The 23,150-nt window shown below is 40.7% G+C and overlaps 5 protein-coding genes across 5 annotated transcripts; 2 read left to right on the top strand and 3 right to left on the bottom strand.

Annotated features, from left to right (window-relative positions):
- Window positions 1-2,177: 2,177 nt before the first annotated feature.
- Window positions 2,178-3,387, bottom strand: BCIN_06g00990 (hypothetical protein). The gene is made up of 2 exons (XM_024693320.1): window positions 2,884-3,387; window positions 2,178-2,829 (listed from the first exon to the last, which is right to left on the bottom strand). The coding sequence occupies exons 1-2, from the start codon at window positions 3,240-3,242 to the stop codon at window positions 2,436-2,438; spliced, it is 753 nt and encodes a 250-aa protein (XP_024549106.1). The 5' UTR covers window positions 3,243-3,387; the 3' UTR covers window positions 2,178-2,435.
- A 4,253-nt stretch (window positions 3,388-7,640) lies between these two features.
- BCIN_06g00980 (hypothetical protein) lies at window positions 7,641-10,306 on the bottom strand. Its single transcript, XM_024693319.1, has one exon. The coding sequence runs from the start codon at window positions 10,046-10,048 to the stop codon at window positions 7,787-7,789; it is 2,262 nt and encodes a 753-aa protein (XP_024549105.1). The 5' UTR covers window positions 10,049-10,306; the 3' UTR covers window positions 7,641-7,786.
- Window positions 10,307-10,820: 514 nt separating this feature from the next.
- Window positions 10,821-12,152, bottom strand: BCIN_06g00970 (hypothetical protein). Its single transcript, XM_001560184.2, has one exon. The coding sequence runs from the start codon at window positions 11,743-11,745 to the stop codon at window positions 11,125-11,127; it is 621 nt and encodes a 206-aa protein (XP_001560234.1). The 5' UTR covers window positions 11,746-12,152; the 3' UTR covers window positions 10,821-11,124.
- A 1,527-nt stretch (window positions 12,153-13,679) lies between these two features.
- Window positions 13,680-16,710, top strand: BCIN_06g00960 (hypothetical protein). Its single transcript, XM_001560182.2, has 2 exons — window positions 13,680-13,967; window positions 14,020-16,710. The coding sequence occupies exons 1-2, from the start codon at window positions 13,790-13,792 to the stop codon at window positions 16,449-16,451; spliced, it is 2,610 nt and encodes an 869-aa protein (XP_001560232.1). The 5' UTR covers window positions 13,680-13,789; the 3' UTR covers window positions 16,452-16,710.
- A 4,599-nt stretch (window positions 16,711-21,309) lies between these two features.
- Window positions 21,310-22,894, top strand: BCIN_06g00950 (hypothetical protein). Its single transcript, XM_001560179.2, has 2 exons — window positions 21,310-21,651; window positions 21,830-22,894. The coding sequence occupies exons 1-2, from the start codon at window positions 21,599-21,601 to the stop codon at window positions 22,554-22,556; spliced, it is 780 nt and encodes a 259-aa protein (XP_001560229.1). The 5' UTR covers window positions 21,310-21,598; the 3' UTR covers window positions 22,557-22,894.
- Window positions 22,895-23,150: the final 256 nt, after the last annotated feature.

Raw genomic sequence — 23,150 nt, 5'->3', positions numbered from 1 at the left:
ATGTTGGTGGCAAATCCAATATGAGTGATATAAAACATCAGATTTGCGACCAGCGCCCAGGCCAATTCGAATGATGTGCAGAAGAAAGAAATTACAAGTTATGCCTAGTAGTGGATTATTGTGATTGTAAGTTCTTAAGATAATTGTCAAGAATGGCAAATGAAGAAACAAGATACCTCATATCATCCATTTACAGGCAACGGGAGCTCCTGAAAGTTATACGCTTCGCTAAACTGCTGATTCCGATGTAAATCTCTGATATTGATTGTTAACATCATCAGCTATTTTGAAGATATCCAGAAGGCTTATTAGTAAAGGGTACATATTTAGCAAGTGCTTACCTCACTCCGCGATGTGATGATATGACTGTACAAATCGTTTTTATCAGTAGTCATGGCCAACGTAAGCATGATAGATATACATTACCGATACCACATTTTGATTCTTATAGCAGTGGCAGCATTGTGAAGCTTCGATATCTGCGAATAGCCGTGGAAAGATGCATCGGCTGAGGATGAACTGAAATGGCTAAAGTTGGCGTTCGCGAGATGTTACACAATAAATGATATGAGCCCTTTCGTTATCATGATCCACCAAGTAAAAATCCACTAGTCACACTTGTATAGAGTAGTCGAAAAGTAATATTGATGCTAGAATAGAAGAATCGTCGGGTCTACAGCTTTTCTGTAGCCATGGAATTTGAGACCGATTTCGGACTAAGAGAAGATGATGACTTCTGATGACGCAGAGCAGATTACATAACCCTTAGCAAGGCTTCTCATGGAAGCATAGTGATAATTCTTAAAATGCTAACAGGATCAGTCCAATATGAATATCATCCGCCGACATATTTCAGATTCTTCAGTCCATAACAATCAACATCCACTTTCCCGAGTATAGATTGTAGAGACTCATTGACCCTGCTCCAGTCTTATGGGGCATGTATGCTGATTAAAGCGACATTGTAATGATATCGCAGATGTTGCAGGTAACAGTAGGTTCTTAGCTGCGAGCGAATATTTTCATCAAAATTTCGAGAAAGTTGTTCGGCCGAGCGAGGCACAGGGAGGAAGATGGGTGGGGAGACGAGTAGGAAAGATGCCCAAGACTTAGCTTGAGGTGCATCGAGAAAGGAAGTATTCTAGTATGGCCGTATGAGAGGTCTTCATTTAATATGAAGAGGCACCAGATTGGGCACTATTAGCAAGAAACGAACAAAACGGCGTGAAAGGAAAGATTGAAGCTCAACGCGCGTAAGAAGAATAGCGGGATAGAACAACAGAAATGATGACAAACATGCATATTCTGCAAACATAAATCTCTCGGCCGATACGCCCAGATTACTGCCAGTAATAAATTGGAAAACTTCTCAGAAATCCTGGAAAGTTGACGCGATTTGCACAGCTCCCTCGAAGACTCAACATCTAATGCACAAACACGTCTCGCCGGGAAAATGACGGCATATAAACAAAGGCAATGATTTATAGATTGTGACAATCAATACTAGCCATGAGATGTAATAATCAATGGGTAATCGTGGATGGCGATTTTTCGACGTGTTGTAGTACCGCGCGACGCGATGAGATATGGGTCTAACCAGTTTTGGAAAGAGGGGTAAATAAATACGCTAGGTCCATTTGACCACATTACCACCACAGAGCCCAAACTAACTGTTGTCTAAAGGACCAGCAAGCTCTGTCTCTACGAGCAGTTCTTCCGCAAAAATCTGATCAAAGCAATTTTTCAAGTACAAAGAGCACTCGAGAAATGACCTTCTGGCTTGTCTTTTGAACTACACCGGTGCCCTTCGAGGTAAGCCAAGTCATATTATTGGATGAATTGAGACTGACAATTTTTCAGGCGATCTATCTTGAGGGGGAAATTGTATAGACGAGATAGTGAATTCCTCCCAAGCAGAATAGTGACGCTGTGAGCAGTTTCAATGTGGCAGTACTTCCTTCAAAACGATTATTGCTAACACGGTCGGTGGTTACCACTTTGTATCCACTTTGTATCCAGATTTTCAATGATTCTCCCCATACCTGATTCCATGTTCACAAACTTCTCGATTAAATGCAGCATTTATAAGTCCACCTCGCCCGCAAGCTGCTAATAATGGCTTCAATGTGATTTACAACAATTAAAGGATAGACAAAAATAGCAATTAAAAATTAAACTGCCCGCAAGCAAAGCAAATTCTCCATCATCTCTTCATATCTCTTGAGCGAATGTACAAATATTCAGATACCCCAAACATCCCGCTGAAATCTAGTCGTATAGAACGTGAAAATGATGCACCGTTTTAGAAACGCCATAACCATGCAAAATCCATTGACAACAAGCGAGCGAATCGTGAGCGCTTTCCAAGCAGCTCGAGCTATCAAATTAGAACAAAACAAGTATTCCAAGAACTCATATCGTGTATTAAGCCCATGTCAGGAAATCCGAAACCCACTCGTGGCTATCGTTCCCGTAGAATTCATGGGTATGCGGACTCCTGAATTTGCTTTGAAGAAACACTTTGAGTTCATCTCTGGATGATTTGGGGAAAATTGTATCCAAGTAGCTGCCAAGCATTGTCCGTTATTATATTGTGCGCATGATTCCAAACAATTATTCAGAGTTGGAGTAGTGACGTTGGTTAGTTCGATATCTTCTCCTGGCGAAGAAGTCAAGTCGATAGCACAAGCTATACGAAACTCTACACTCGGTACTGGTGTTGTATAGGTAGTATTGTTGACGTTGGGACAGCCAGCCGAGTCTACAAATTCAGTGGCTGTTGGAGCACATCCTGAAAAGGTTCCCGTTGATTCGGATTTAGAGGTCTTGCTGGAAACACTTATGATCAGTTTTGTCCTTTCTCAATGTCGCATGCAGAAATACCTCGAGGGGTTATGCTTTCCAACCCATCCTCCTATACCACCGCCAATGCCCCCGCCGATTAAGAAAGACACCACAGCTATGAGAACAATTGGTACCAGCCCAATTTTTTTCTTTTGCTTTGGCGGAGGTGAATAACGCGCAAGATCGTATGCTCTTTTTGGGGGTGGAAATGTGACTTCTTGGAGAGGAATATTATCACAATGTTTACTTAGTGGTGATATTAGATGATTCGATGCTCTTCTCACTGAGTATGAACGAACGAAATATTTATCGGGTGAGGTTAAGTACGGAGATTGTTCCGCGGGAACAACTTCTGGCGCCTCACTTGATATATGCAAGGGTCTGATTTGGTACACCATTTTGGCGATTTAATGATGATGACAATGAAATTGTCTTAACGAAGGACTGACAGGAATTGCATGGTTAAGAATCAGGAATAAAGGAATAAAGATAGATTACATGGGAGTGCTTCACTTGTACTTGTATCCAGTTCTAGCTTTTTTCTAGAACCATTTTTCGAAATAGCAAACTTCCATCTATCGGTTCTGGGGCGCAGTTGCGTAAGAATCAATATATGTCCTGCAGGTACTCTGCAGCGTGGTTGTTTTTATACGCAACGTGATTGGTGTCAAACGTTTAAAGGTTGAGCCACATTATCAGAATGCAAATCAGGAACCAGATCATTGCAAGGATTCGTTGAAGGAGGTGCCTGTTTAGTCAAAACTTGCCAAATATGGTAGACGCGAAGCAACCCTACCGCATGGAGGGGAAAAATGATCTTCACTTGGAGATCTGTAGCAGCTATGAGCCTCCATGGAATGAAACTATCATTCATGAACCCACGAGGCTAAGTGGATGTGTTGGCTTCCATATGGCGGGTGCATCTTCTCATTTCTCACGAGAGAATTAGAGTTCGAATTGTCGCCTAGTTCGATCGCATCGATCGTGAATGGAACCCAACTTTTGCTAACGTGTAGTGAAGTTAGGTTGATAAATTATCAAGAGTAAGCTTAAGTTGAAAGATCTCAAATAGAGTAATCTCCACCGCTTTCTAGGTTTGTATGGGCAGAAAACTTTTGTTCGACGCTGAAAGAACGCGCTGAGATAGTCGTGTTTTCTCTACGCGCTAGCAATGTAATTTCTCGTCCTGTCCTCATTGTTTGAACAGATACTTACTCTTAATTCTCGGGTTTTTTATTGTTAAGAAAAGAGCTTCTCTATTTGACTAAAAACATGTGATCGCAAGAAGCCGAGCCATCTCCAAAAAGAACATTCAGCGTTTAACCTCACCATTGTATATTGCAAAGGAACCACCCGAACTCTCCGTTGAAGAATACTTGGCCCGTAAAATTATTCAGCATAGATACAACTTGATTGTCGAATATTTTCACACCAAAAATATACAAAAGACTCAAGAATGCAAAAAGTTGGATGAATATTAGTTTTCCGGCTTATTTTGCCGCATAAGCAGCTCGGAATTCCGAGCTATTTGGTAAAGCGACCACCGCGTGCATTCCATCCGTATTCTCCTTCTTCACATCAATCGGCCTTTCACAAGGTACAATTCAATCTCCGCCATGAAAATATGGAGCTAGAAGAAAAGCCGAGCTGCCTGTTCAACCACCGTAAGTCACGAGACTTTCCCTCTCCGCTTGCGTTGACGTTGAAATCTTGCAACATCGCAGATTCATCGCTTAGTCGCCGTTTGAGAAATCAATGTAATAAAAGTCAGTCACGAAGGCGTAACGCTTGTCGTCATTGTGTTATAAACAAAACAAGATGTAGTTTGAAACGACCTGCTTGCTCACGATATCATGTACGCAATATTCCCTGCCAATACACTATTTCTGAAGAGCCGAGCACTCCTACAATTGGGAGACATGATCTTTCGGAGAGTGAGAGGATTGCGATAGACTCTGCGTCTCCAAATATTTCACCTCTATTTCGACCACAACTATTACAGTCAATCTTTGACCCTAGTCTCTTCGACACCCTTTTCACGGATGTAGGAACCTAGTCTTCAATGCCACCATAAGATCTTGATTTGTTGTCTCCGCAATATATGGATTACCCAGGGCTGTCATCCTTAGGTTGTGAAGATGGGGGTATCTCTGAGCTTTGTCGACCCAACCACGATCCGTTCACTGCGCTGCAACCTTCTCCAGAATCATACTCGATTGCTTTAGCGAATCACAGCATGGAACTCATATTCCGTGTCTGTTGTACTTGGCCTCAGATGCTAGCTGAGGGATTTCAGCTACCTCCAATATTCCACACTGCACATTTTGGTCAGGAGAATATACTCCCCCAACCACTTGCGACTTGCACAACCTTAGTCAAGATGTGGCATGGACAACGCATAGGGGCTGAAGAGATTGTAAGGAAGACGATAGTTTCAGAGTTGAATCATATTCTCGACCAAGTAAATCTCGATACACATCTTTCTACGAGAACATCTGATTGGTCACCTAAATTAGCCCAAAGAACTTGACGAAGCGATGCTTTTAGCATTCTTACAAGCTGTCGTGATTTATCCTATTATTCTTCTCTCTCCATCAAAAGCCCCCCAAAGTTATGCTGCTGATGACGAAATCGTGTTGCACAAAATTCAATGTTTCGACTGTTAAGACCTTGGGCTTATGTCTGCACCGGCCCCGAAGGTACTTTTGCAAGCAAACATTGAACAAGAGTGGAACACAAAATACACACATTGGCTTTCGAGATGGAGTGGTCGGATTTACCTTCAAGCCAAGATTGGAGATATCCTGCCCGGTACTACTTTGAATAGTAGAGCAGAGAAGTGGTTTGGGGAGTTTGTCGAGTTTGGATTCATTATGGCATCAATCGGTAGGACCTCACCAGCAATAGTCTAACAATTTACTATGCCAACATCTCTAAAGTCAATGCTACAGAATTTGACCCACCATCGCTTAAGGCATTAATTCAGTGATCATATAAATGCATGGGACAACGCATCATCTTTTCATTGTTATATAGAGGATGAGATCAAACGCATATAAAATTTATAGTCAATTTGATTCCAGGACCCCGTTTCTCCCTCTGGCTTCCCGAAATCTGCTACAATTCAATGGTTGAAATGAGCTACTGGTTTCGTGATCTCAATTTGATGTTAGCCAGGGTCAAACACCTGTGGTAGAGTGGAACCTTACCTGTTCGAACAAACACTCCGCTCATAGACTCGAATCTCTCACGCCGTGAGAGTGTCTGCCGATTCCTTCAAATCATCCACCACCAATATAGAAACATCACCCCTCGGAACGCCAATCATGGTAGCCAATCGGTATTCAATCAACCACTTCACAGTTCCTCCCTCGGTCACTTTCACAAGTTTATCGAAATACTTGCCATCGGTAACGAACGACTTGCCGTCTCTGTATTGAGTTGCCGAGCAATACGTGGTAGCTTCAGCCGTATCATTCCCAGTGAGCCGGATTGCTTGTGTGCCCAAGGTATGAAAAGTGCCCAAATCTCCGATAGCTTTCTGCACTTCCTGGATAACAGCATCAATGCCTTCCAGGAGACCAAGAGAACCTTTATAATCCGCTACCAGCCTTTTGTAAATGAACCGCGAAGCTCCTCGAAGGTTTTCGTATCGAATGAAATTACAACATTTGCGATTGTATTCCTGATGAGTTCGTGATCGGATGTAATAGGCTGCATTGCTACGGTACTTCTACTTGATGGAAGAAAGTCTGTGTAGAATGTGTTGGCGTTTTTGATATGTTGTGAATTGAATCGTGAGGTAGTGCAGAGGAAAATAGTTATATTTTTCTGATTGTAATTCAAAAATAATTTGATACCAGGAAATCTTTCGTCTTTTACATATCTGCTCGTGAGTGTCTAATAACTTAATTATAGTATAAAGTCATCAACTTGACGTATTGATTATCAATTCTTGCAGGGAAATCGAACTGGACTACAAAATATCCCGAATTATACATCAGCAAACTCAACTTCGGAGTTCTTTGGTTTACCAATATTCCCCGAACTTAACAATATTCTGACAAATTACAGATGCTTACCTCCAGGTCGGCGGTGTAGTTAAGCGAAGGAAACAAGGAAATTGTGGAGATTCACAACGTAGTTTATCAGTGCGTGCACTATATCAGTATATATACACCACTCTCTTTTCCATACAATTTTTTTTTTTCAAGATATAATGAAAATATTTATATAATAATTAAAACCCGTGGGCTATAGTGAAACGATCTGCGCGAATAATGACGCTCTCATCGACTACGATAGTGATTACCCTTACTTTTGGCTGAAGAAATTGTCTGACGGTCAAACGCCAATACCAACACATATTGCATTTGATGCCCCGGGTAAGAATATCAAGCATGGAAGTAAAGCAAGCCAGCCAGCTGATGACTTACAAACAGATCGAGAAGCGGTAGATCGGTTTCGCGAAATTGCACTGTAAGTTGGATATATAGATAACTTCTCAATCTCCATTGGATATACTTTTTTCTCTCTTATTACTCGTAGAAGAATTGTACTGTGGAAAACTGACAACATTCTAGACAAATCGGTGGACGCGATAATGGAGCGCCGGGAATTTGAAAAGAAATGAGTCGGCAGTCGTACTATGCGGCGTTTGTCTCAGATATAGACGGGAATAATGTGGAGGCAGTCAATGTTTTGAAGTAGTTGTAATCAGGAAAGCTACAAGAGGAATGTTAGATAAGTTGCTACGTACTCGATGGCTTTAATCGATTACTTTCTTTAAAATTTAATGCTAAAGTAATTCTTTCTTTTTTCATCATGAGCTTTGATAAATACGAGGGACTGAAGCTGCTTCTTAGTAGATGCTAAGTTCGTAGCCGTAATTTTGGACTACATTAAATAACAAATGACTTAACGGTCGATCTATTTGACGCTTTCAACGAAGTTCTATTTCTTCAATCCGTGTCATCTCATTTCCTACTAAGTCTGCAGCCTCTCCATTCATCAACCCATAAATGAAGCATTCCCCTATTAGTCTCCAACCTTTCCCATCTCTTCTCAAAATTAGAGGTACACTGCATCCGGGTAAAACCACAATCGAATCACCTATCATAGAAGCTGCGACCGTAAGACCAACTCTGCCATTTTGAGTTCCAACCAATCTCCTCCACGCAAGGACATTGGCAGCCCATGTTGAAGAATCCCGCAAGTCATCATCACTTGTGGTTCTTTCTTCATCCCTAAATACCTTTCTTTCCTTGATAGTTTTAGCATCAGCTAGAAGATCTTTGAGACGTGTTCCACAAATTATCAGTTCTTCATTGCGTTGCGCAAAGCCGTGCAGGCTGAAGTCGAGACCTGAACCACCACCTTCAGTTGTACCAAATACCGTCCATAGTCGTGGTAAACGAAGGACCGCCCATGAAGGAGGAGGTTTCTCGCCGTTAGGTGTGGTATCCGCTACAATGGTTCTCCAAAATGCTTCTTTGAGACCATCGATGGTGCCATATGCATTTTGAATCGAGGATGCATTGATACGGTTCTTTGGGAAAGTTTCATCGTTCTCGTGAGCGTTGAATGCTGAAAGGGTAGAAATGGAGTCTATAAAAACGGCATGAAGTGATATGATGTTATGACTAAGAAATACTGGAGGCGAAGGGTGTGTGAACCCACGATCTGCTTTGTAAATACCAGGAAGAAACATGAGTGGTGCGGCCGTGCATGACCAACAAACCACCCAAGAGGGTAATTTATGTGTACAAGGTGCTGCAACCTCCACGAAACGACCTCCTATCATTTTACGCATCCATCGAGGATTACTCGCAAGTAATGATGACAGTATAATTTTATCAACCGGTGAATGAACCAATCTGAGAATGTCCAAACCGTGTTCATTATTCGAGATTATCTCGCGTGTAAAATTGGTGAATATTTCAGGGAGCTCGATTCGATAATTGGGTGACATGTTTGTCAGTCCTTTCACGCAAGGTATAGCCAAAATCCCATAAACCTTGTCCCGTGCATCGGTAGCTTGCGCTTGCCTTGCCAATTCAAGGGCCGGCAGAGCGGTACTAACACCGCCTTGATTTAGCTCACGCATATTTTGAATACGAATAAGATGTTTCCACTGTTGCCCAGGAGTTCCCTCGCGATCTTCTAATCGTCGATCTATTGTAGCTACGGTTTTATGCCGATCAGCATCATTTGTATGTGTCGTGATATACTGCAAAACAGTATCTTCTTGCCTTTCTATCATCTGACAAGCCTTCCATATGTCGCGTAGACACATAAAATGATCTCCCCAGATAACAGGTGCATCCATTCTAGCCATCGCCAATTCTTGCAAAATCCAAAGACGATGCCAGTATTGGCATGCAAAAAATGAACGAAGTGATTCATACGCAAAGTCATGCCATGGCAAAGTGTAGGGGGCCGACTCCACTGAGCCGGCGGTGTTATGATGCAAGTTTCCATATTTGACAGCGAATTCTCTTAACTTCTCGTCCGATGCTATCTCATGGGCTAGCCATTGTAATGCTGTATATGCCATGGTCGTATTTGAAGTACTTGGACCAAGAGAGACTACCACTTGCCATGCCATAGCATAGATGTCTCGCATGAGCTTTACTTGCTGCTCGCGCTCATCTAGATCATCTTGATTAATACAAAGTGCGTCAATCCACAAATTAACGCGTCTTCTAATCCAATTCGACTTTCGCAATTCTATCAACGCAGTATGTAGATTCTGAGTGACTTGCATCTTAATTCCATTGACTAATATTGACTGTTTGTCTGCAGGAGATCCCCAGACATATGATAGTGCAACATATCTATCTGAGAGATGGGTTGAATTTTCCTTGGGCGAAACAGCTTCACCGGATCTGCATTGCGTCTCTTTCAAGGACTTGATATATGCTTTTAAAGAGCGATCGAAAAGTCCCCTTCTAGGTTTAAACAATGTTGTGTAATCGTGTGGTTTTTGATCAAGACCTCTCCACTCCCGCTCCGATGCCGTCTCATTGCCGACAAATTTATGAGATGCACCTATTTTTTTGAGCTGAATCGGACGCATTTGGCATGATATCATAGCAGATTCATCAGGATCCGAGCGAGAACTTGGCTCGAGACATAAGACCCGGACCTCATCAGCATCCAAAGGCTGGTAGAGCAATGGACTCCAGGTCGGAGAGTCCGTCATGACGATTTAAGGGTCAGTCAATTCACCCATGAAAGAAAAACACGATGATAAGATGGCACGAAGCAAGTTAGCGATTAAAACGCGTTTTGCGCTGGTTTCTTTCTCATCACATATTGATGCTTACTCTTACCCCCATCTGTGAGGCTGAGCTGAGGATGCAGCAATCGATGCCAGCATTGCTTAATGAGCCGACTTCCGGCGTAGAAGCGGTTATTCCATCAAGTGAGTTGTTGTGTTTTCAAAATACACTGAGAGATCTATTGCCTTCGTCTTTGAATCACTGTCGTGGAGTAGGACAATTTCTTTTCAGGAGATCACTCACGTGACCCAAGACACATGAATTCCCCTGTAATCCTGCAAACTTGATTGGGACTAGCGCATTAGTCATCATCATCCCATCTTTTGATCTCGTCTCATCCCTCCCTTGTTTTCATTCTTTTCAATATTTCTCAACCAAAACTGACTACAGGCTAATCAAGAATTTTTGCAACTGATATGATTTATTGTTATGGCTGGTGTTTGCAGGTAGGTAATTAAGTGGCTGTGAGTCTTCTTCGATATCTGGTAATCACGTACTTATTAGCCAGGTATGTATTTATTAGACCAAGCTCTAATCGTAAGATTTCATTGGTTTTCAGCTGGTTACACCTTGATCCTTGTGTAGTTACATCGCTCTTGCCCCCATGGTTTATGTTTGCTTCAATTCCTCTTTTTTGTCTCGCGTTGCCCGTGTTTAATGGGGCTTCAGATCCTGTGCCTCACAGATACATATTGCGGCGAAGCTTCCAGTATTCACAGGTTGCAGTTATCACTTGGAAGCAAAGTTGGAAACATCGATATGGAATCGAAAAAAGTAATTCGATTCTAGAATGTATAGTCATGAAACCCAAAGTTAAACACGCTATGCACCACCATTATGCTCCTGTAATGCGCCAATTGTATTCCGAAAATGCAGTCCTTCAAATTCAATAATTCACGTAGTCAATTTATCCCCAGATCCACCACATATTATTCTATCCCACCACGAGAATCAATTATTCTTTTTGGTCTGCAATCTCCTTCATATGCCTTCACATTTAAACCAAAAGACGGACGAAAGCAAGTGCAATAACGGCGATAGCGCCCTTGGAGAATTGCTTGACGGTTGGACCAGCGTTGGCAGTGGTGGAAGCTGTAGCAGCGGAAGAGGAAGCTGAAGCTGAAGTCTTGCTGGTTGTCGAAGGCTTTTCAGTGCCAGAGGCAGAAGCAGAGGTTGAGTTAGCGGCGGCTGTTGCTGTGGCGTGGGTTGCGGTAGTGGTAGTAACACCAGAGGATGTAGTGACGGTGATAGGGACAAGAGTAGCAACTGCAGCTGATGATGATTCAGTGGAAGTTGGGTAGATGGTACCACTTCCTGGAATTTCAAATCCTGAATTGTCATCCAAGGTGCAGCCGTAATCAACATCTGGTGTAATACCAGCACTGGAACCAAAGCATTGCTCGAAAGTCTTTTGATCAGCGCTGCTAGTAACATTGCAGTAACTGTAACAGCCATCCATGATAACATTGACGGGGGCACTACCGCAACATTTTGTCATGGCGCTGACGGCGGCAGAGTTGGAGGTGATGTTACCTGCAGTGCAAGCATTGACATATTCATCGCTGCCGGCGAGCAAGAGAACGGGGAAGAGGGTGTCGGAAGGATCGGTGCAACTCATCTTGGCGGTTGGTAGTTGAAGTTGTTTGAAGGTTTTATGGTTGTAGTGTTTGGAAGTTGTGTGTTTGTAAGGTTGGTGGTTTGAGTTTGTAAAAATTGAAAAATCGTTGACCTTAAATGCAGAAGGATTGGAAAAGCAACGAGATAACTGAATAAGGCGCAGTAGCTGAGCCGCTAGTGCCGTAATTTGATTAATCTTAATTGAAAGAAAAAAAAGCAGATGATATTTTCAGTTTGCTTGGGAAGTGAATATTGATAAGAGAAAAAATCTTTGTGAGGCGGAAATTGTAAGGATTCTTACGACCTTTTAAAGCTCTTTATTCACTTCGTACTCCGTATGACATTGTAAAATCCTAAAGGCTTATTTGAAAGGATTCTATAAATACCGGATAGTCAGACGCAATTACCGGGGTATAGTAATTTTTGTAATACAACAGTTGGAATAAGCAATGAAGGCTGTGCCGGGTACCTGCAGTAATCATAAGCCACAGTACAGCATATTGTTTGTTTCCAGTGAATTGGCAACCAATGGCCTTTCTCGAAAGAGACCTGTGTTATTGAGGGGTTTCTCAGCAAATATGTTGCATTGATGTGGTTGCATCTCACAGGCGCAGTAATTTAAGTAAGCACAAAAATAGTTTCGTAGCCTTATAAACCAACAGCCCCCAACAGCCCCCAGCACGAGCAACTTCCATTTTGTGTCTTCTGCTTCTTTTCCTGAATCGTCTCTGAGACGAGTAGGAACAATTTGTCTTCTTTCTTGAATCGTAATAGATGACTTCCCCACACCGATGTTATGGGCCACTTGTCAGGGCCACTTGTTATTAGACCTTTGGATTGATTACTCAGCTAGTTTTGGTAAGCCCATAATCATACAATCACTCCTTCTTAAATCCTGCCGAAACTTTCACAACCATTTTGAGCAGGAGCTTGGGGCCAATTAGGGTTTGTCGTATCTCAGATTCCATATTATTCACAGTTTGAACACAAAATTAGGCCTCCACTTTTATAATCGTAAAGTTTCAGCCAATTGTATTTAACGTTCGTAGTTAATCATTTGCCCGATTGATGGGCCGCTGCTGATCAGGCCAGTGCTTAACTATGACAGGAACCGTGGGTGGGTGCGGGGGAGTCCTCAAACCCACAGGGGAATATAACCATAAGCACTAGCGAGTTGTTGTGGGCCAGCCATCATCACCGCCCTTGTGCTCTCAGTTGTACCTATAATCGTTTTACGCCGCTGTGAATATTGCTATAGATATGTTTATTGGTCACTTTACGTACAGCCCCGATTAAGATTAGAACGTTATGTCCCCTGTCTCCCACATTCTTCCTTCAACATCCTTCTGTAACCTCATGTCTAGTTGAGGCTTACGTACTCACACGCAGAACATCTATTCTTGATCCTTTTCTACCGGCTTGGGGAAATACCTGATCATCAAATCATTCCTTCGGAGCCGTTTGAGATTTGAAGTTGATATGCCGTTCAAGCCGATGTGTTTGATCATCCTGAGAATCTAGCTTCTCACGTGGATATCACCATGTTTTCCCAGGCAATGCTGTTGAAGGAGTACCCGAAATTTACTCCTAGTCAGCATCCTACGCAGAACATACTGCTTTCTTAGTTTTAATGATAATTTTTGGAGGAAGTCTTCTAAAAATGTACCTTCATGACTTGCTTGGCTGGGTCGAAAACACACTCACACAAAAAAAGGCAGTTCTTGGCACCTCCTACCACCAGGTTCACAGAAATCCTTTCATGATCATGTAAATTGCGTGACGATTGATCTGATATTCTATCTTGTAAGGCTCGAGGGAGAGAGGATGGTCGATATATAAGACAGAGGAATGTTACTGACTCCTACCTTCCTCTCTCCATCTCATTTCACATTCTCTTTGCAGCATCTCTCTAGTCACTCTTTTTTTCCTTTCCCAGGGTCTATTGATCCGTTTCATTCATTCATTGAGTGCTGTTTTTGATACGAGTAACCAATTTTCATATTTCTTCCATTTTTCTTTGAAATTTCAATCATAATATCTATATCATGCGTCAATCAGTCTTTGCCCTTGCGGCTCTTTCCTTATGGCAGAGTTGTACTGCTCAAGCTACCAAAGAAACTCTAGTTCCATATCATCCGAGAGATCTAGGTCTTCAGAGAAGAGATGCACCACCTAGCATCACTCTTCAAAATGAGCTCAGTCTTATCTGGGGATCGGCAAATGGTATGTTGGCTACTATTTCTCAAATATGAAATGATTATTTAACGAGTAACAGGTTCAACTTTTGTCAATGTAACCCTTAACACAGGCGAAACCGAACTTGTCATTTCTACCGAACATTTTGCCGATAGTCTCACAGACGTGCAATGCAATGGTGACCTTGTTCTTACCTTCAAAGACAATGCTACTTTCCAAGATGCCATTTCTGATTGGGCCTGGGTCAATTTTCATGATAATCGTACATTTTTCATGATCAATAACTGGGGTCCATGCGCTGCTGCGTCTGAATCTGGTAGACAGCCATGGATTGTTCACGGAGTCGATGTCTATGATGAGCAAAACTTCATCGTCAACTTCAATGCTTCTCTTTCAGACTGGGATGATGTCATGACTGGTGCTGTTATCGAGTTCGGTTCTATGTCAGCGTCCACTGCATCCAAGAGAACCGACACTGTTAGCAAAACCCTATCTCTCAGCGTAGCTCACAGCCTTCCTCAGACATTTTTCAGCAAATCTACCAACAATGGACTAGACTTCTCCATCGACTGTCCCGGTTGTGCTACCACCGGTACTATCGATGTTCAAGGAAAGATTGTTATGAACACTGTCATCGGCATTCCAACCAGCGTCAAGTCTATCTCTCTTACTGCCACCCCAAAAGGTGTGGGTGCTAACTTAGCTCTTGGATTCTCTGTTTCTGGTACATTAGGTAGTGGATGGACCAAAGACTGGAATTTGGTTACTGTTGGTCTTCCAGGATGGTCTATTCCAAAGATCATCGACTTGGGTCCTCAATTCACCGTCGATGCCGGTTTCACTCTCAGCGGTATCGAAGGAAGTGCTTCAATCAGCGCTGGTGTCAACATTGCCATTCCAGATTCTTCTTCCGCTGTTCTTGGTATCGACGGTATGGATTCTAGCTTCAGCGGCTGGGTTCCAAAAGCTACCCCTCAAACTCCCAAGGTCAGCGTTGAGGTTGATGGAAGCTTGGAATTGTACACCGAACTTGGTCTTGATATCGGACTTACTGTTCTCAGCAAGTGGGGTTTCGGAGGTGGACTTTTCCTCAGAATCCCAGAGGTCAGCATTGATCTTGGAGCCGAATTCAACACTCAAGGTGTATGCCCTGGATCAGCCGATGTTTTCGGTGTCAAGTTAGGTGCAACTGTTGGTGTCGACCTTAACCTTGGTGTTTACACTGAATCTGGCGGAGACAAGAGTTGGAAGGCAAAGAAATCCATGTACACCAACAGCAACTTGATCACTCCCATTGACAAATGTTTCCCTCTCGGCCCAACTCTTCCAGCTAGTGTTAAGGGTGTCGCTATCAAGACTGTTGGTACCGTTCCAGTTTCTTCTGCTAAGGCCGTTTCGACCACCAAGGCCGCTGCTACTACCAAGGCTACTACCTCCGCTAAGCCAACTAGCGCTGCCTCTTCATCTAAGGCATCAGCTGTTTCTGCCAGTGCCACTGTTAAGACTTCAGGATCAGCATCCGCTACTAGCATCAAGGTCTCTGGCACCGGTGCATCTTCATCTATCAAGGCCTCGGGAACCACTGTATCTTCTATTAAGGTCTCTGGAACAGGAGTCTCTTCAAGCAAGATCATTGGAACCGCTGCTTCTTCCTCTGCTCACGGATATGGATCTACTCCAGCTTCTTCCTCTGCTCACGGATATGGATCTGCCCCAGCTTCTTCTTCTGCTCACGGATACGGATCTGCTCCAGCTTCTTCCTCTGCAGTTGGATATGGAACTGCCCCAGTCTACCCTACGACTACAAAACTCTCCGAGACTGGAGTCGTTTCATCTAGCAAGGTCGCCGGTACTGGTGTCTCCTCGGCTCCCTCTTACGGTGCCCATCCTGATACTACCGCTTCATCTATCAAGGGTGCCAGTACCTCAACTGCCAAGACTTCTGGCACTGTTGTGATTAGCAGCTCAGTTTACATCTCCGCTTCAGGAGTTAGCTCAGTCAAGACTGCTATCGGTTCATCTGCCTCATCTGTACTCGGACTTGAGACTAGCAAAGTTTCCTCTTCTTCAGCTAAGGCAACCACAACAGCCGGTGCTCCAGTTTACGGAGGATCTTCCACTTCTTCCGCTCTTGGTCTCGAGACAAGCAAAGCTTCTTCAACTGCTGTCTCTTCCACCAAAGTTTCCAGCACAGTCCTAGCAAGCTCCACCTCAACCAAAGCCTCCACAACAGTCATTCCAACCAAGACAGCTACCGGAAGCGTTGCCCCAGCCCCAACAGCCACCGGCACAATCTCCACCTGTGACAAATGGGTCACTATCGAAGATGACAGCTGCTCTTGCACCAACATTGAAAACTACTACGGTGTCAGCGCCGCTAACCTCAACCTCTGGAATCCTGCTCTCGGAAGCGAGTGTAAGTTGACCATTGGACAAGCCGTCTGTATTGGAGTCAAGGGAGCCTACAAGCGATCTGTCAATGGCCGTCTTGCTCGATTCGTTGATGCTTAATTGAAATACTCTGTACGGAAGTAATAAAGGGCGGTATTAGATGTGATATGAATGATATTTGAATTTTTGGAAGGATCAATGGATTGGATTTTTGGATTTCTTTATGTTTCTTTTTTATTTTCTTAGGGATTGGATTGGGTTAGATCGAATCGGATCGGCCGGTATGCATGGCTGGATTTGGTAGGGACTTATTTATTGCATTGTTGCATTTTTGTATGAATAGAATTAAAAGATTGGGGATGAAAGAAAATGAAATTTAAGTTGATGATTTTTAGACATGGCTTTTTGTTTGAAAATTGTGATATGTGCAGTGTCATTTGAGATGAGATGAGTGCCTTCTTTGAGTCATATGAACCTGCAAGAATTTCATGGCCAACCGTACAATCAAATTGACTAATCTTATTATATGGATCATTGACTTGAGCTAAAAAGTTTGACGACTCAGTTTTCATCTTTTTATTTAAGTTGAGTACCCCACTTTCGGACCACCCCTCTTTTGAACCACCTAAAAATATATATATATATGAATTTTAAATTTCAATAACTCAATTATTATTCAATTTCAATACAATCCTTTATAATATTAGTTTCATAAATACTATCAAAGTCTTTTATTTCAATTTCCCAATCACTAGCTTCAATTTAAACTTGATATATAACTTCTATCCCTGCAAACCTCGAATTTGGATTAGATTTTATTATCCTTTTTTTTTTAAATATAATCTCTTTTAATTTTTATTCTAATTGTTTTATTCATTTCTTGAATTATACAAGTTTATAATCTTTAGTATCAAATCCTTTTTGAATCTTTCAAAAAAGCAACCAGCAAATTGGAATATCGGTTTTATCAACTTTTTCTATTATATCAGCATATTTTCGAATATTATTTTCTTTTTAAAAAATTTTCTATACAATAAAAGATGAATGTATATTCTATTAAAGTTTGGGATTATTATTTGAAATAGGATTTTAATATACAACCTTTTAATTACTGTTTTCAAATAATAATCTAAACAAAAAAGATTTAGCACAGTTTTGAAGCCATAAACCTAAAACCTTTCACCCAGAAATGATATTTCGAAATGTTAAAGCTTTTAATCTAACTTTCTAATAACAGGCAAGAAAGTTTCTTTTGTCAATAGGAATAGAATCCATCAATGAATCGAAAGTATTGAGATAATATCGATATTTTTTTTTTAGAAATGAAAATATTAATAAATCAAAAGATTATAATACATACAATATATAAAATAATAAAAATAAAAGATATATATTATTCTTAAAGCATTCAAGCATAAATTGAATAGTTTTATAACTTCCATACCCATCTAAAACAAAAAGTTTTGTTTCTTTCGATTGAGTTGATACTGATTGTAATATAAACATTTCTTTTAACCATTCCAAATCTATAGAATCCGTAATCCATCCATTATCTATAATAATAAACTCCCATCCTTTATAATTATTAAATTTAATAAGAAATCATTGTTGTTGAAGTGTTTTATTTTTGAATATAACCAAAAATAAAAATGCTCTTCCCATAACTGAAATACATTCAATAAAAGAGATTTATGTTTTTGAATCGGGTTACTTTTTCTAAATAAAATATTACTTTGAACTTCTAAATATTATATTATTGAAATCCTGGCTTTTCATTATACCAGCTTTATTTATATTCTATCTATTTTCAAGTTTGATATACTTAATTACTAATAAATTCAATTTTTCAAAGAACTTGTTTATAATTTCGGTAGTTGCATTATTGATACAAGCATTATCGATTTTATATTGCTTTTTAATTTTAATCTTTGAATTTCTTTTCAAAAAACTATATATCTATTACTTACTTAGAAATAAATCACTTTCTTCAAGATTGAGAATGGATTCTCCTAATTCTTATATTTAACAATGAATAGGGCTAATTCCTAAGACTTCCTATACTAAAATCCAATTTGCTAGAGTTCTTTTTTATACAGAAATTATCTTTTATAGATTTTGTACACCTTTTTTATATAAAAGATAGCTATTTATATGGTTGTGTAAAGTGGTATAGGGAATATTATATTCTGAGTAAGCCTTACACATAAACATACCTTTTGCAATTACAAAAAATACTACAGCAATATCATCTTCAATATAAAGCTTTGTTATAGTTTAATTGATAATATATTAAAATCTTATATCAATTGAATATATGATTGTTGATTTATTAAAGATGAAGTTGGGAGGTAGTGCTTAAAATGGGGTAAGATTTTAGGTGGTCCAAAAGAGGGGTGGTCCGAAAGTGGGGTACTCAACTTAAGGCATTTAGATCACTTCACTGGCTTGTTAGTGAATAGTATATAGCTTCAATGCGTCTCTAGCTCTTTCTCACAACCATATTTGACCCTGGAGCACAAAACAAATAGTAGTTTGGTCTTTCCAGCTTCAACCTCGATTCTCACAATCAACAATTCGATTTCTCAAAGCTGTCTCGCAGAGTGCTTGCCAACCTCCGAAGTTAGACTTCAAGATCAAGTCTTCATTGAATCTATTTCTTATCTTCACGGATCTCTGCAGCTTTACGGCCAGCGACGTCGAAATTGGTCGTGGTAATCTCAATTACTTCGCCTCATTCTCGAAAAAAACACTACAAACGGATCTTTCATCAAATGAAGGATGTTGAAGCAGTGAACGAGGCCTTGTATCTGAAGCGTAGTCGTTCCAGTTCACCTTCGGAGAGACAAATTGACCCTTTCGAAGGGCTCATAACTCTTTTCGCAGAGTACGTATGACCATTTTGAAGTGAAAAGGTAAACTGACAGAACTATTACATTAGGAACAGAAATAATGCAGATTTTTGTAGACGAAAACAATGACCAGAAGACTTTTCAAACACGCAAGAAAATTCTTTGCGGCAGGATACCCCATTTTGCAGAACTTCTCAAAGACAGCCACAAATAAATTATCGACTATCCACAGGTGGACCCAAATGATTTCAACATACTCTTGGAATGGGTGCATACAGATTACGTGCGTGGAACTTGTGTTCGTGTTGCGCCGGAAGTTATCCATAGATTATGGTGTCACGAAGCTCTCTATTTACTTGCAGATTATTTATGTCTTCCAGAGCTTATGGACCGAGTCATGGAGGCTTTGCAGAGGTTTGGTTATTCGACAAATACCTGTTACAAGCCTGATATAGAAGGGTCAGATATAATTGTGCATGAATGAAACGACCTGTTGGGGCAATATTAACAGATGCTTAAGTCTGTCGCAGAGCAGAGCAGAATGTTTATCAGAATGGTACACGTAGATGGGATGCGAGGTAGCTAGCTGGGGGTACAAGAACATACTATCACCAATAGTTGCAAATAATTACAACCAGATCTCGCCATTCCAGGCCATTTACTGAATTTTTCAAATACAGATTATGAATTCCCTGCCCAGGTCTACATTATTTTGGTACCAGACAAGAAAAACCGAGTTTCTACGTGGTCTAACACTATCTTGGCAAAGACTTTCCTAAAGGGTTTGAATACACACCCAGGAACAAGTTCACATTCCTCTCTCCTCTCCACGTGACTCATTGACTTAGAAAAAAAATCCAATTTAAGTTTCAATCTAGAGCAGTAGAGTTCGGCTATCATTAGTTCAAATGTAAATCTGGAGATCACTCCTCCTAGATCCTTTATATTACTTAATACCATCACCATTATCTACACTACACAAGAAAATAGTAAAAAAAGCTTGGTTCTTTATAATATATTTTAATCAAAAAAAATTATTATACAAGAATTCACTAGATACCTTATATGTCTTGGAGAAAAGTTAGCGTACATCTTTATCAAATATGACCTAACATTGGCAAAGTTCCTTAGAGCTCATGAGCTTCTAACTTACTATATATTTTGACATTCTCAGATCTCTAATTGAATAGTATTGGTTGAACACATCGTTCTGCGGAGGGAATGGTTCTACTTTCAAGTCTGGTTACTTGAGAAAAATATACATGAAATCGGAGAATAAAGTAATAAAAAACAATACAGTCTGGTTTACTGCTTGTAATATGTTTAGTTCCATTCTAAAGCGTCAAGTCCGTTTTCTCTGTATCATCATATCGTTTTATCTAACATTGACAATCATTTTAATAAAGCCTATTCATATTTGAAAATAAAAGTACTCTGAGCCTAGTGATGACTCATGATATTGAATCAAACTTTCTATTTTATAGAGTTGAGGGAGATACACATTTTCTATGTTCCTGACCTAGATAGCCAGCTCAAAACAAATTTTCTCCTATGACTTCAACACGTACGAAGATTACCACTGTTTCATGAGGCGCCGCTTTTCAAATATAATAGGAAGAGGCGTGTGGGAATTTCAAGTATTATAGGTGGATATTTCCAGCGAATGTTGGTACGGTCTCTGTCTAGATTACAGCATTGTACGGATAGATATAGTTTATGACCAATGTACACTAGATTTTTCAATGATTCATTTTAAGGTTTCTTATAAAAAGTAATGACGAACGACTACTCAAATATAAGGCGCCGCGTTATGAAATCAATTACCCATCTAAGTTAGGTGTGAAGCTAGAGAAGACTTCGAAGCTTCTGTACCCTTCGAATTCTTGTAATCGATGGCAGGAGCACTAAAGTCAGTTTTAGTTTGGAAAATTCGAATGATCTCTTTGACAAGCTTCTGAAAGATGATAATTAGTGTAAGTCTAGCTCGCCGCTAGCTCAAGGGTTTAGAAAATCTAAGAAATCTAGCGTTCCCCACGCAACCTTTCAAATGTATAAATAGATGACAGGCCCCCCCCCTGAAACTGAACCTTCACCGCAAACACAACAATCAGTTTCTTCATAATATCTTTGGTAGTTCAATCTTATCTACTCTCAATAGATAACTCAATCTTCAATAACTGATTCACTTCCTTCACTTCATTCGCTTCGACGAAGCTTACTGGATTACCACTCACAATCTACCTTCGCTACTACGGTCTACCTGATCTGGAATAACCCAATATCAAAGATCTAGTATAAATCTTTCAGCTTTATGCAACTACTATATCATTGTCTTGCTCAATACTAGATATCATACTTTTATCTTGTATTCGCTTCATATACAAATATCTAAGCGAGAAAGCACCCCACCGTGCAACAATGTCGGATAATAATATGGATAATGTACAGATGGAAGGCTCGAGTGTACAAGAGTACGCCATGATTTCTTTTCACAAATTTCTCACATGCATGAATACGTACAAGTGTATGGTTCTTCTTTCGAAGTGTCAGACTTCAATCGTGTTTATTAAAGACTTCACAGTTTGTTCAATCATGAGCATCGATTGATATAAACTGGAATTATCACTAACAGGAGTTTATTGAATATAGGGCCAATGAAACCATCTCGTTTGCCGGAGCTTTTGAAGAGTACAAGATTGATAAGGAGCTTTTGTGGCGCAAAGTTCCAGTCATAGCAGGCGAAGAAAGACCTTACTTCTCTACCGACTTGGGCCTGACAACCGAAACATTCGAGGCGTTCCTATTATGGATCAACACGGACAGGCTGCCAGAATTGAACGTCATTTACATCGAGAAAGATCATATATTAGAGTACTATGGTTACAACCACGAAATGCTCTACAGAGCAGCCCTCTGGTTCGACTTGAAAGTTTTGGCCGACAATATCATGGATTGTATCAGAAAAGTCCACGTATCTTTCGGCATTGGATTCACCAAGATTGAGATCAAGAGAATATATGCGCAGCAATTTACACGTTGGGGACTGAGTTACTATGCCGCTTTATGGATTCATCTCGAGGACACACGTCCAAACGACTACATGAAGGCTACGACCAAGGCTGACCGTGACGCTCTCTTGAAAGACCGAGTAATTGCTCAAAACGTGCATAACATTTCTGGACCATGGTTTCCAGGAAACCAAAGCGCATGCATGTTTCATATTCATGCTGCCAGTCAGCCTTGTCTACAAAACTACGATATCGCAGTCGGCTTGTGGGTTATTGATAAAAACGGCGAGGACATGAGCTTGGATAAATGGAAAACCAAGAAGCTTGCGGAACAAACACCCACTGCTGGCGGTCAGTCAAACCTTTAACTTTCAGAATCTCCCATCAATACTCGCCCTGAGTGGGTGATATTGATCGATGAAGAACCCTGACTATATTAGAGAGTCTTCAATTTCTTGAGCACGAATAAAGTTTCGTGTTTAGGAAAGCGTAATGATGGCATGGTTAGATTTCTGGCTATCCTCCATCAAATCATTTTTTGTTATTTCGTGGAACTAAGGGCACGTTCAATGGTTTACACGGGGAGTTCAACAGCAGAACAACCCATCAATTTGAGGCATAACCATCATATCGTACAATAACCCAGCGATCAGATATTCCAGATATAACTTGCGAGCTGTTTTACTAGAATGTAAATAATTGTTTAATTAAAATAAATTGAAAAAAAAAAAGAAAAAAAAAAACAATTACTCAAATCAATGATGATACTTTACTTCTTTGAATGGATTATCCCACATGTAGAATCAGTAATAGAGAGAAGGAGACCGACCCTCTTTAAAGATGATCGTCGTGGCCTTCACGTAACATACAAAGGCATCTAGGAGTATGAAGTGTAAAATCTCCTCTTCACGGGAAGCGAGAGCGTATCAGATAACCCATATCCCAAGTCGGCAATATGCATT

Source organism: Botrytis cinerea, chromosome 6, assembly GCF_000143535.2.
Source record: "Botrytis cinerea B05.10 chromosome 6, complete sequence".
Classification (NCBI taxonomy): Eukaryota; Fungi; Ascomycota; class Leotiomycetes; order Helotiales; family Sclerotiniaceae; genus Botrytis; species Botrytis cinerea.
Note: the sequence above shows the minus strand (reverse complement) of the source record. Positions and strands in the feature narration are given on the sequence as shown.